At 38.3% G+C, this 14,443-nt stretch overlaps 2 protein-coding genes across 5 annotated transcripts in view; one reads left to right on the top strand and one right to left on the bottom strand.

Annotated features, from left to right (window-relative positions):
• Positions 1–14,443, top strand: part of LOC134812251 (2-oxoisovalerate dehydrogenase subunit beta, mitochondrial-like) — a 704,467-nt gene that overhangs the window by 86,016 nt on the left and 604,008 nt on the right. The window lies entirely within an intron of this gene.
• Positions 1–14,443, bottom strand: part of LOC134813563 (membrane-associated phosphatidylinositol transfer protein 2-like) — a 50,200-nt gene that overhangs the window by 21,225 nt on the left and 14,532 nt on the right. For all 4 annotated transcript variants that reach the window (XM_063821389.1, XM_063821391.1, XM_063821390.1 and 1 more), the window contains 6 exons: positions 14,146–14,290; positions 13,829–13,971; positions 4,657–4,705; positions 3,115–3,216; positions 2,855–2,954; positions 803–953 (listed from right to left, as the gene is read on the bottom strand). In XM_063821389.1, coding sequence (XP_063677459.1) covers positions 803–953; positions 2,855–2,954; positions 3,115–3,216; positions 4,657–4,705; positions 13,829–13,971; positions 14,146–14,290 — 690 coding nt within the window. The remainder of the gene's footprint in view (positions 1–802; positions 954–2,854; positions 2,955–3,114; positions 3,217–4,656; positions 4,706–13,828; positions 13,972–14,145; positions 14,291–14,443) is intronic.

The raw sequence follows: 14,443 nt of genomic DNA, 5'->3' as shown, positions 1-14,443 counted from the left end.
ATACCTCCTTTTACTGTGATATATAACTTAATAATATCTCTTTTGTAAATGTATAAAAGCACTACACACGAGAATGAGAAGCACGGATAATGCGATCAAGTATAAATTTGAAAAGAACAAGCTCAACAAACCAAAGCCAGCCTCAAAACACATGCCTGATGTTAATAGAGGCCTCATGTTGTCGCTATTATACACACAACAACAGGGTATTCAAACGAACCCAATCTGTTACCTACATTATATGCGGCTTGCTATCAATTCTCACAGGCGTATTAGTATAAAACACTAAGAGACTATGTCCATGAAAACGAAGAAGTGCAAGCTCTACAACTCACTCTACAGACTGAAGCGTACCTCTCAAACTATTCCATGTACTGAAGACAATAGTGAATAAAATGAATATCACAACACACATAATATAATGCATCATCGTGTAGAGGACTTGAAAGAGAGCTGAGCTACAATCTCTTCAATCTAGGTAATATAATATTGGTTTGTGGAGACAAAGTTCCGAGTACAAGGAACAATGTACGGCTAGTGTTTGGAGAGGAGCCAGTTCCAAATACTACCTCTGTGTTGTGTAGATATCACTAACAGTTACGCTTAGCAATTAACATTCATTACGACATCATCATGTAACACCAGCTGTTTATGATTTCCAACAGTTTAACCAATAAAAGAGAACCCTGGAAGATAATCACATACATTGTTGGGATATTTGGGATAATAGTTGATTTTCGTAAATGGCTCTGAAAACACAAAGTGATCGATGTAACCACTATTATAAATATCTAATAATTACCTCAGCATAAAGTCGTTGCAGCATCTCCTGGGTCTCGTATTCTAGTTGCCTGATGTCCTCTATCGTCAGTCCATGGTAACTGTCTTGCCAGACCCAAGCCTGCCTGTGTGCCTTCACCAATATCTTCCTGATACCGTAGTCATTGGCGTACCTGGGGTCAAATAGTAAGGATGGTGTTAGGTCTACTGGCTCTGCTATTTTCTACTGGCTATTATACTGGCTCTACTGACTCTACTGTGTTCTTTTGATGCATAAATAGTGGGACACAACAAATTCCACAGGTCATAGCATGTCGATAATTGTGGTGCAAAAGACAAGTCTTATTGACAATTATTGAAGGTTGGAAATGTGAACTAAAACCATGGATTAGTAACCAGTAACCAGTAACCAGTAAGTAGTAACCAGTAACCAGTAACCAGAAACCAATAACCAGTAACCAGTAACCAGAAACCAGTAACCAGTAACCAGTAACCAGTAACCAGTAACCAGTAACCAGTAACCAGTAACCAGTAACCAGTAACCAGTAACCAGTAACCAGTAATCGGTTAGTGGAACCTCTCATTCCAATAGAATAATTGGATCTTATTATCAGAAGCAAATCAACGTTAGACGATTGCAGTTACGCCCAGAAGTATTCAAATGCAGCTACGATTAACGAACACTGCACAAAGAAAATGTAAGCGCTATGATCCTAATTCCTATCATACTAGGTTATCCATAGACTCCTTTTAACGGGAAATATATTGTTATAAACGACATAATATTTCGTGGCAGTCTACGGACTCTAACTTTAATTACTGCTTTAAAATCTTTATTGTAGGTAGTAAGGATATTCCAGTTATAATACTAAAGAATGGCGGTTGTGTTGAGTAAAAATTAGCCTCTGAGGTGGATCGATCAGAGGGATGGATTAAGGTACAATTAAAAGCTACCTTTAGAAATTAGTTATACGATAGTACACAATTCTGTAATAAAATTACTTAACAATTTTTGTATTTGTGCGATAATAATAAACTATCCCGACCCGCATCAGAATTAACAGTTGGCAACCTTTCAATCGGACACAAGTCAACAAAGCACTGGGAGTCGCATATAAGCTGTGCCAAATACGACACAATTCGTAGGTTAACCACGTGACTAATGTTCAGCAAGGAACAAACGTTTACGAGTTAATAATAATTGGTATCGTGGAACATTAAATCGTGGGATCTTGCTATATTCCTAATGTGTGTGTAGGTTCGTGATACCAAATAATTTAATTATTCTCGATTCAACGAACTATTTTACATGTTGTACAATCTCGCTGCGTCACTAGGCTTTTACAAATATATGGGTTAAATGAGCATAAAAGCCTAAAGAGGTAGTCAAAAAGGAGCCGGCCGTAAAGCGGTTATGCAAATATAATTTCATTCGCTTTAATAAAATCGCAAATTTGATTTTATTTGCATTATTTTATTCGTATAAAAGTTGCTGAAAGAGGTGAAACAAGTGAAGACAATTTCTCCAAGTAATGAATTGAGCTCACGCTTGCTACTACGGTCAAAATTGCAATCAAAAGATTGGCTGGACAATCGCGGTGTATCAGTCTAAGATACTAGTGCAGGGCATCCTAGGCTGAGTGTAATGATGCTTTCATGACTACTACGCTAGTCAATAACTATACCGTACTCATTATATACTATATCTAACAAACAATATCAGTTCTTGGTGAATGGTGATGACGTTGCAACGGTGAAATATTGTATTTACTATGTATTTTCGCAAAGAACCATCAATAGTTGATAAGTTAGATCTATGGAACCCCCGTGCTCCACCAAAAAACCGTAATTGAGGGTTAAATGAGAATAAGTATTAAGTATGGTAAAAATTACCTCGCTGTACTGGCCTTAGGCTTACTATATTAGACCAGTTACTTAATAACCATGTGGATGTTCGAAATACCGAAGTCAAATAAAAGAGTAAGCTTAAAATAGAAAATAGCTGAGCATACTACATCATGCAATGCTTGTACTCTTGTAGTTAATAAAATACTAATTAAAAAATAAAACAAACCTCTCTACTCTGGTCTGAAAGCCCCAAAAAGGAAAATCTACCCTACAGAGTTTGTAAGCACAGAAAACATGCTCCCACTCCTCGTCCTTAATCCATGTAGCTGAAAAAAGTCGTTCACTTGTTATGTGAAAATTGCTTTTTTAGCCATACATTCTGCAAAGTACAAATGCACGTGACATTACGTACTGTGATTATTCCAAAAATGGCGAACCTCTGATTATAAATGGTATGATTGGTTTTAAAAAGTAATTTAGTTATACCTTTCAGAGGGCCACGCCCAGTTTTATCTGATCTGAAGAGAAGAGGATTCTCTTCTTCTAATGGTTCTCCATCTACTCTGTCAGTGACAACGTCTAAAAACACTGAAATTGTCTCATATAAACAACATATTTGCCAATAGGCTCACATAAATTGCCACCACAATGTATTTTACACGCCAAAGCATGAACAGGATAAATTTTGCATAATTCATGATTCTTTCTGTTTGCAGCTGCCAGATGACGTCAAGGAACCTTACTCTGAATTACACTGTGACGTAGGTTAATATCAAGTTACATGTTTGAGATTATAAAGGCGAAATTTCAGGGTGAGTTCACTTTCGCTTAGAGTCTAAAACTCGTTTGTCCTTTAAACGATTACATGTGAAAACCGGTCCGGGAAGATTACACGGAATAGGGATTCAAGAGATGGCATCGGTATTCGGTGTGCTGAGTATATACATTATACATCGGGAGCTGCAGAATACCATATAACGATACCAAGCGGTTTTAAACAGTTCATATCTCATAATCTCATAAACGATTGCAAGAGTGAAGATGGCCTCACTGTTCCCGCTTAACAAATTATCCCATATCATGTAGGACAATTAGACTCTATATCGACCAAATTCAGTCTCTCGTCCGTCGTATTTATCCTGCATTTGCTGGAGAATTGGCAGGCGTAAGGTCGATTTCAGGCCGGCTATCTACGTGTCATTTCTATACACAGCGCATGAATTGCATGACTAAAATATAATATGTTATTAAATAAATAATTAGCTTTAATTATACTTAAATAGAATATATTATATATAAAATTAAATGCGCGCGGTAAGTGATGCGCAGTTTTCTGTAATTATCAGCTTGCGCGCGTTCCAATTTTATGTTGAGTAGACCTTTGACATGATGGGCATGTCTGTTTACGTGTGATTGCCAAGATATGGTTAAACTGGCAGCGCAACTGAACGAGTTCTGAAAGTTGTATGTCATAACTTTGATGCGGAAACGTTGATGCGGCACTCAATTTCACTGACCACATACGTGAATAGGTTGGCTCAAATTTCGTGCGGTGTTTGCAATAACGATGGTCCATTTTTACGATGTAACTCTCATTATATAACAAATGATACTCGGGTAGCCGATATGGAATTACAAAACAATCCAAGATTGCTCTGACACGTGAGGATACAGTTAAATAGACAAAGTCTCTATATATAATGTGTAAACGATTGCTTTTACAGGTGACCGTATGCGAGCGATTGGGAAATAAAACAGAATTGCATTACTAACCCTAGTAATTACTATTATGTTAATATTTTGACAGATATATTTACATAAGTATCATATTATTACCAAAATTGCATAATATAATTACACCCTTCCAGACAAGCCCCTACTCTGATCCTGGATAGTGGATACAGTGCAGAAACCTCGAACTCGATAACCGACTGGTGCAATCAAGGTGGTCCGCAGATTGAGTGATGACCGTTATTATGTTCAAAATTTATAACATTATGTTAAGATCGGTACTCAAATAAAACATACCAACTTCCCTCTGTGCTAACTCTTCTGGTGACAGATTGAAGATATTCTCCTGAAATAAAGAAGATTAGTTCACGCGAAACTTGTGTGGTTTTGGTTGTTTGTGTATGTAGGGTAGGTGACGTTAGTGGCTCCCAAGGTTTGTGCATTGTGTAATCAAGATTATCAATTGTTTGACGTAGAATCAAGATGGTATTAAAGGAAAACGCTCGACATGGCATAAAAGCCCCACCGGCCACCACTGATGGTCGTTAGTCCCAATTGTAATATTAACGGCAAAGGGTCCTTATTGTGCGTGGACCCATTCATTAATGGGGACAAAACTACAATAGGGCTCAGATGTGAAAGCACCAACAGCAACACGACCTATTGTTGCGAAGGTATTATTAGAGAAAAATGTACCCTAGTTCGCCACGTAATTCATGGGCTTATATATTAGGACGTAATGAAACTACCTGACCAAGATGTATGGGGACTTGCCACCCCATGGCAACATATACCATCTCAGTAGTACCATCTCACAAACACACATATCATCATATGGTCAGACAGTCTCTCCTCTATTCAAGCTATATCCTCACCTTCAACGAGGAGTAGAACTACTAGAGACTGCTACGACACCCTCAATACACTCGGATCCACTAACACCTTAGAGATCAGATGGATAGCAGCACACATCGGATTGTAGGGTAATGAAAAAGCAGACGAGCTGGCCAAAAATGGCACAACCAGTGAATCCACTTTGAATTGCCCAATTCCACAATCTTACATCAAACGCCTGATCAACGACAAAGTCACAAAACTTAATCAAGAATCATGGATTACTAATGGTCCCAGACACACAAAACTGACACTTGGACATAAAAACATCAACATCATCAAAAATCTCAACACTACACTCAGTAACAACAGACAAAATTACAGAACTGCAGTGCACCTCATCACGGGACATTGTGGCCTCAACAAACACCTACACACCATTCACAAATCAGACACAAGTGCTTGTCCTAAATGCGGCGACGGAGAGGAGACTGTCTCACACTTTCTCGGACAGTGCCCGGCTATTGCCCAAATAAGAGGTCAATATTTCCGGGACTACTACCTCTCTGTCAATGAAATATTCGACAACCAACACATCTCCACCATTGTCAATTTTACAAACCACACTAAACGCTTAGTGGTGCCGGAGGAGTTGGACCAGACAGGTGTAACATAGCGACTACTTTAACGCCGTCTTGTTTCGCCCCTCTCTTCCACACTCAACCACCACTTAAGCGTTTATCTATAACACACCCCACAACACTTACCATCATCCGTGATTACACATCTTGATTCCACTGGCATCCTCCCACAGGACTGCCATACCCCAGAGGTAGGCAAAGCATCCATATGCTATCCTCTCGTGGGCCAACCAGGCCCAGCCTCTCTTTAAAAAAAAAAAAAAAAAAAAGTACCATCTCAGCATACGAGCTTTTTATCCCAATCAATGTGATCCGATAGCGTACAGCAACAGACTGCAACTACTGTATATGAGTAGCAACAGTGCATGCCATAGGATCACGAAAGAACACGAAACTCTGTCCTCATTAATACCACTGTTCATGACGTGTGCAGTTGGATCACAAGCAGAAAATGGAGGAAAAATATTAGTCCAACTACTCTACCTGGACTTTAGTTCGACAGAGGTGATTTCTAGCTCGAACTAGAGTACGTGTCGAATTAGAGTATATAAATCGTTGCATTGAATATTAATTAAGTACTAAGCATACACATCCGATTTTATCGTCTCACTCACTCTCACTGGCCAACATAATATCACAGACTCAGAAGCCTACTCACAGTCCAATTAGTACCTGTCACGTGGTGACACAAGTAACGTAGAAGAAAAAAGTAAGAAGCTGATGTTAGTGCACTGAACTCGTTAACTTGGCCACTCCTTCTTTCTCTAATCTGCTAACAGACCACTTCATCAGCTATTTATCAGTAAATTGTTGGTCAATCTATTTATTGAGCTCTCCTGGAACTCAAACGAGAGCTCGCTTCAGACGCTTTGTGGCTCACAAGTAGTCACATGGAAACGTGACTCGGTAACAAGAACACATTTTTTGAATATCAATATGCAGTTATTTTGATAGATCAAATTGTTGAATGAAATTGTGGCGTAGAATGATCTGGTAATGCTGTTGGAAGATTCCAGGCATTCCACCATGTGGTTAACCAGGACAGGATACATGCTCCAGCAACTGTTGACATTATTATGCCAGACAACACACATCAGCTTTGCATATTATAGCATCATTAGGAGTTAATTAGAGTGCATAAAAACGTGCTGGTACCAAATTACTGGATGTTTATCGCACCAATTCAGCTGCAATAGAGCCAGGATGTGACGCGGTGTGCAGGCGCCAGGAAATTGTTGTTTTGCTATTGTCTTCACATCTAATGACTTGATCCGATGGTATGCAGCTATGAGCAGGAAGATCGTTTGAATACCAAACAATTAAAATCAAACCGTTCACCACACTGCACTTTAAATACTACCAGGACAATTAACGGTCGTTTTATGACTGTCGTCGTACGTGACTGGCGTAATCAGAAAAGATAATGTTATACTACATGTACATGATATTATTAGGATAGTTATAATACCTAGGTTTTTGAATTTTCAGCTGCTGATCAAAATCCATTCTTATGTCTGGACAGGATAAAATGTAATGATATTTGATAACTCCTAGAACCTACTCAGGTTTATTATCATAACCTACTCATATTTATTATTATTATCTCTATAGGAAGAGTTGGTTAAATGTGACCTCAACTATAGAACAACCGCAAATAGCTGGCCGCGAATAGTTGGTCGTTAGAAGATCTAAATTGCAGTATAAATTATAACCAGACAAAACGCTCACAATTTAGAGGCCAGCTTTTCACGCAGCTGTGGTGTAATATCCATTGTTTTAGAATTGGTAAGTAGTTGGCTTTCAATCGACAAGCACAAAATAGCAATATATTTTATTACTAACAGAGTTGCATAGATTTAGTTTATTGGGATCATCCTAACAACAATTTAAACACATTATAAATGTTGTTAATGACATGTATTATATCGTGGTATTAACCTTGATATTGTTACATAAACTGGTGACATTCTAAAAGGGGACATGATCAAAGAGCTCCTTAAAACATTTAACTTATTTACTATAATTGCCAAATCACCTGATCAAGACAATACAATTCCCACACATATTCCCGCACATAACATTAAACATGTGTTTAAACACACTGATAAGAGCTACTTGTTTTAATAACGGTTTATTCGCGAGGATTGCTGCAGGGTGGCGGTGCACAATAACCAGACCCTAAGTACGTAGCTCCTCTTTCAACAAAATATAAATTCAGTATCACCTGCCAGATACTGACGGCCATTAAAAATGCGCAGTAAATTATAATATCTTTCACTCGAATGTCTAGGCCTTTGTGAGGATTAACCCAAGAAAGGTTGATACCGGCTTCGAAATTATTCTGTTGAAAGAGAACCTCGAAGTATGACAAATCTACATAACAAAGGAACTAGCTCTTCAGTCTTCAACCAATGTAGTTTGTAAGTTAAGATTTAACACATTAAGCTCACGTACGGATGTGTGACGCCTAGCGAGAGGCGGGAAGGCAACACATCTAGCGAAAGGCAACACACCTTCCAAACAATAGAGCTACAATTTTACAGTGTATTTCAAGTTATCCTTGCTGGGGAACGAGACACTCTTCACTACTTCACTGTAATTAAATCCCGCATACATTATTGTACACTGTGTATTTAATAATAATAAATACTATTTATACATTAGCTTCACGCAATGGTTTATCATATTATATCCTAGAGTGCAGTACATTAGGCTTGCACTTGTAGTGTCAACTTTCATAACGTGTACAGCATTGGTAGAGAACAAAAAGTGAGGTTTGTAAAGCGGAGTCACGATACTAGAAATGGGCACATTGCCAAAATAGAACAGTTATATTTCACTTCTGGGATACTTCTGGGGTACTTCACAGTTCGAACTTCGATGCAATATGCAATTTCCTTGCTGTATTGGTTTCCGAAGAGGTGATGAGCAGGATTTCATATATAAACATCTGTGTTGATGTATCAAATCTGTAAACTGGTCAGGAGATTTAAAATATTGTTAACCAATCAGCTTGCAATATTGACCAATCAGCTTGCAATATTGACCAATCAAACCCCAGCATTAATATCACGCGTGAAAACAAACACAGTTCACCTCCCCACTAGTATCCAGATATTTTAAAACCCCCGGAGATTCTACATGAGTATAAGTTATGCCTGCAACAGCTGCTAAAAGTTTAACACTGATACTTTGACTCTGCAGTTATTAACACTTAAATACTACAATGTAATTAAAGTGTGATCTCCAATGGCTTCCCATTAATCTAGATACAGTACACGCCAAAACCGGACGCCTTGTGAAAATGCCTTTATCAAACCAGAATAGATCTCCTATGAAAGCCAGTAACGCTGATCTTTAAAACTAGAGCTATACTGTGCAGTTAGAACTGTGTGCACAATTAAAAACACAGCAAGAATACGTGCTGGACCACTAAAATGTGCCATGATAATATGCATCAATAACTATTATCGACTTGCTTTTAATCTTCCCAACTGGCTGCACGTAAATTCGGGGCTTACGGGAGACAATCAAGCAGCAATTTAAAACACCGTTCGAATTATCTACTGGCAGCGCTAGCAGTTCGTTTAATCATACTTGTTAGCTATCTTTGTGCATGCTGCAGCACTCCGCCTCTCCGATACACACCAGATCTCCAATAATACTTGTCATTTTGCAAAACTTTCAAACTTAGTCCGCTTATTATAGCTACACGGTTTTGTGTTGTTGTTACTGTATTTGTTTGTTATCTCTGCTCAAAGTTGCATGATATCCAGCTGATCTATAATGTGGGGTGTATTGATCCTCGTCATGCCTATACTGGTATGCGGTAACGAGGTGTGTGGTGATGTTAAGTGCTCCAGCTTCCAGCACTGCTGTGTTGAGAACGGGGGACAATCGTGCTGTTCAAAGAGCTCCACCGCCACGATAGGAACGATCCTGGCGTTCATAGTGGTCGTGTGTCTGGTGTCTACTGGAGTGGGGATATGTCTGTACCTCAAGAAGAAGGTTCACAAGGATACCCTCTACACGGTGGATGATATCGAGAGTATGTATGCCAGGTCCCTTAAAAAGCAAGTCTCGTTTGGAGGTGAAACTGAGTTGGTGGAACCAACACCCGAGCCCCCTGCGGTCCTCCTGGACGAGTTTGGACACCCTATTCCTCTAGATGAGGAAGGAAATCCCATCTTGAAGGAACCAACTCCAGAACCCGAGCCAGAACCAGAACCAGAACCTGAACCAGAGCCGGAGGAGTCTTCTTTCCCAAGGGGTCTGACTGAGAAGAAGAGCAAAGCGAAAGGAAAGGGAAGCAAGGGAGCTGCTCCTGCTAAGGGAGCCAAAGGAGCCAAGGGTGGAAAAGCTGCAAAGGCTCCGGCCAAGAAAAAGAAATCAAAGTGAGGACAATAGCTGATCAATATAGGGCTTTCATCATTATGTACATAATATGAACCCACTATGCAATTCGGGCGAGGGACTGTGATAACATACTTGCTAGCATTATCAAATAATTTCTTCTTGCTTGTCGAATATCGAAAGATCAGAATAATGGACATATTTATAACTATCTAAGTCCTCTGAAACTTTGAAGCGATGAACATGGAAGCTTTGCATCGTTGAGGCAGTGATGTTGAAACGTTATGTAATTTCATTACAGTTTTATGAAGAGATAAATGGTATTTAGTTTCAGTAGATCTTGGCAACCAATTTTATATAATAACAGTACATAATGGGTTTTGTAACCATATTTTTGTATGGCTAAATTTGTCTTTAAGATGAAATCTTCGCCATCGAGAAATAAAACATATCTAGGAATTGTATGTTAATATAATGTTCAATTTTACCGTGTATCAATTTTCAGTTTTAACATATACAATGCTTTATTAATAAGCATTAACAACGGATGTTTTTTAATTTGAGAAACAGATTAGATATGACATGCACGCACTCTAAAGTCTCGAGAAACTACAGATGAATAGATCTAAGAAACTGCAAGTTTAAAGCAATAACTATAGGTATAAGTTTAACACGTGCGATGGCGGTTTCTTAAAATTCTAATTTTAGAGTATATTAATATCTGTTGCTTCTTATATAATAAATGTGGACAGTACCAATTTTGCACCGCTCTTTATGCCATCCCAAGCTTGATTATTGAGCGTAAATATGATAATGTAGAGTTAGACTAACTCACCATCGTTATCTACGTCTATAATTTGTTAATTAGCGTGAACGAATTAGCAGTTTTTTGAGAAGGGAAACGTTGATGACTACTCCATTATATATATATTATATAATTAGATAATTAGATAATTAGATAAGGAACCTTACTGTAGCTGGAGAACAACAGGTTGACTAATAATAATAATAATTACTTTTCTAAGTCTATAAAACTGAATGTTGAGACGTTCCACCCAACAGTACACTAACGTGTATACTGTATATATAATTATAATGAGACTTATTTAATTGATAATAAAGAGACAATGATAACCACACTCCCTGAAACAATTACCCGGTCCAATTATAAACTTCAAATCTAATATGATGGGATTTGGTTCACATTCGATAATTCACGACAGTCGTGAGTCCGTCTTACATTATTGAAAGCTAATTAAAAGCATTGTTATTATATATATAATATAAGACACAGTACATTTTTCTCGCATGAACAATAAAACACGTCACATTAACACATGTCACATTATATTAAGCAGCTGTAAACACTTAATTTACATGAGATTTACGTTGTCATGAGATGAACTCTTAACGAGCAATTACCTGGCAGTGACCTTGTTTTAAAACAATTAATTTTAAAACAATTAATTAGATACATGTGCCAGGAAACGAGAGAATTATACATAATACATTTTCTCACCGAAGAGCTGCCCGGTGAGAAAAGAAAAATTTGCTCCACTTTCTTAGCTAAAGCAAGGTTTGGAAGAAACTATTTATATTCACGCGCATAGAACATGCTGGACATAGCACAATTGAGGGCGTTTTCAGCTTCTACACAGTACACAGTGCGATTATACCATAATATGTCATGTACACCTTCAACGTCATGAAGTCATGATAAAGTATGTTTGCATGTGTTCCTAGGATAGTTCAATAGAGAACTATACAATATACATACGACGAATGCTTTAATGAGGTGTCAGGTTATTATATATTATGTAATTACCAGGATAATTTACGGTTATATGTTTTACGTAACACAGTTTTCTACACGGAGGGTACCTCTAGAGTCTAGAGTGTTCCACTGATGTTGGTACTGTGCTGATCAATTGAGAACACACTCCCCCGCACCCTTCTTTTGTAGGATTACCATACCTTAGAGGTGAGCAAGTCATATAATACAGTCTATTCTTGTTACTGCCTTCCTAGTATATTGAATAACACCTTTCTCCTTCTCTCTGTCTCACTTCTCCTTCTTTCTGGCTCACTTCTCCTTCTTTCTGGCTTTCAGATGAACTATTTAAACAGTTATACCAGGTGAGAACATATTATTATTACATGACACAACTGGTTACTTGTTCTAAATATTATATCTTAACATTAACAATAAACATGCGGCCATGTGTTACAGTATTAGTAGCACTGATCAAGACTCTTTACAGTTAGGATATGGTGGTTAGAGGTGAAAATACTGTACATAACTTACTAACGGTGAATATCTCTTGTCGTATCCGCTCTCTTATACGGTCCTATTATTTGAAGGTGTCGAGATAAAAAGGTGTCGAGATGCCTGGTAAAATATTTAGAAACCTCCACAAATCCCAGGAAATCGTTGTCCGGAATGCCAGTAATTCTGGTGCGGAATGCCAGTAATGTAGCTGCCTGAACAGATGGTAGTTTATGTTGCCCGCAGTGACCTGGCGCTAATTATAATTAACTCTTGTGCACAGAGCGCAACAATATAGACTGCAACGTCATGCAGCTTATATTTACTTCAGAACAGCCTGTATGCTATTAATCTAGCTCATCTGACAACCGCGTGTGCACAAAACTCCACCGATAGTTACATCCCAAATCGCCTAAATTGCAATTGCTTTTATGAGCCTTAGCTGATATGTCATAAAACCCTGCTGACGCATATGGCAATGAAACATGATTCAGTATTGTCTGCAGGCCACGTGCTGGTCTCGTTACTGTGTCACGTGCACAAGTTAAATCACGTGGGCACAAATTGCAGGGTCTGTGACGTCAGAGACCGTTGAGAGAGTCAGGGAGTGCGCGGAGATTACTGCAAATACAAATATAACCGGCTCTTGACCAACTATCAGTTTTGTAAAGGCTGACAGCTCGAAACTTTGCCATACTTTAATGTTCTCAACACGTTGGAACACACACTTACTGTCATCTGGTTAAGTGTAAAACTCCACAATATTATATAAGATAAATTATTGTTGTTTCATAGCAATTTTCTACAGCCTGAGAATCTTGCGAAATCGTACAATGGAATTCCAGCCCAAATAGCAACATCGCTCTGAAATTTAACCTCTCTGGATGGAAATAGCATCTTCAGTTAATTAACGTAACAGCTGCTGTATTTAAAGTCTATTACAGAGCCGAACTGGGCTATGAACGTGCCCACTCTGTGTATTCAATAATTGCACGCAGTAAAAATATAAAGGAGCATTGGGGGGATGCTGATGGTTGATAGGTATATTGTGGATGGTAGTGGACATAGTGATAGAATCACAGCTTTGTGAATCATTAGGATTTGCTTTTAAACACTCTTTCCTAATTCATTTTATTCTATAATATGTACAATGGCATAACGTGGTGTAATCTATCATCTAAGTTGACTGACAAAAGACTATAGAGTTACTGTTAACTTATACTTTATAACCGCCTAATAACAGAGAGGCGAAAGCTAAACTTGTACACTAAGCAGATTAAAGTGGGACGAATCGATCTCCACATTATTGTTCTCTCCACTACAATTATAATGAACGTACAGATACAAATAACTAAAAGCAAGAATGAACAGTAACCTGTGTCCCACAGTCAGCTACATATCTGCTCTCGATATCCAGGACAAATCTAGGTACAAACTCGCAGGAGAACTTGGTCCTTGCATAGGGGTAGGCATTCCACGCCTCTTCGTGCAGTGACCGCGCTGACTTGGGTATAACGTCTGAAATAAAACCTCGTTACACACAGTCAAATTTTTAAACAGTAAAAGATCAAAAATAACCGTTTTCTTCTTCTCGATGGAGAGGTACGAGCAGAAATAATACAAATGAGAGTGTCTTACTTACTGAACTGATGATGTACAATGAACATGCCTGAACATGCCCAGCTAACTTACTTTTAATGTACTGAGGAACATGTCCCGCTATGTGGTATATCTTTTTAGTGTACTGCCCCTCGCCTCCTGGTCCGTCAGTGTATGGTTTGTTCTCTACTATTTCTATCCCACTGTTCCGACCTTGAGACTCTTCTTTACTTTTCCTCTAAAGAAATGGAAAATTGTTATTTCAGTAATGATATAAATATCTATTATCTATTTAGGTAAATGGCCAGGATGGTAAACTATTTTAACCTGACGTTACAATGATATTATTGTATTAACTACTCAAGTGCTGTAAGTTTTTTTTTAACGAGTC

The sequence above is a fragment of the Bolinopsis microptera genome, chromosome 3 (assembly GCF_026151205.1).
Source record: "Bolinopsis microptera isolate Bmic1 chromosome 3, MBARI_Bmic_1.0, whole genome shotgun sequence".
NCBI lineage: Eukaryota > Metazoa > Ctenophora > Tentaculata > Lobata > Bolinopsidae > Bolinopsis > Bolinopsis microptera.
This window is presented reverse-complemented; position numbering and strand designations above follow the sequence as displayed.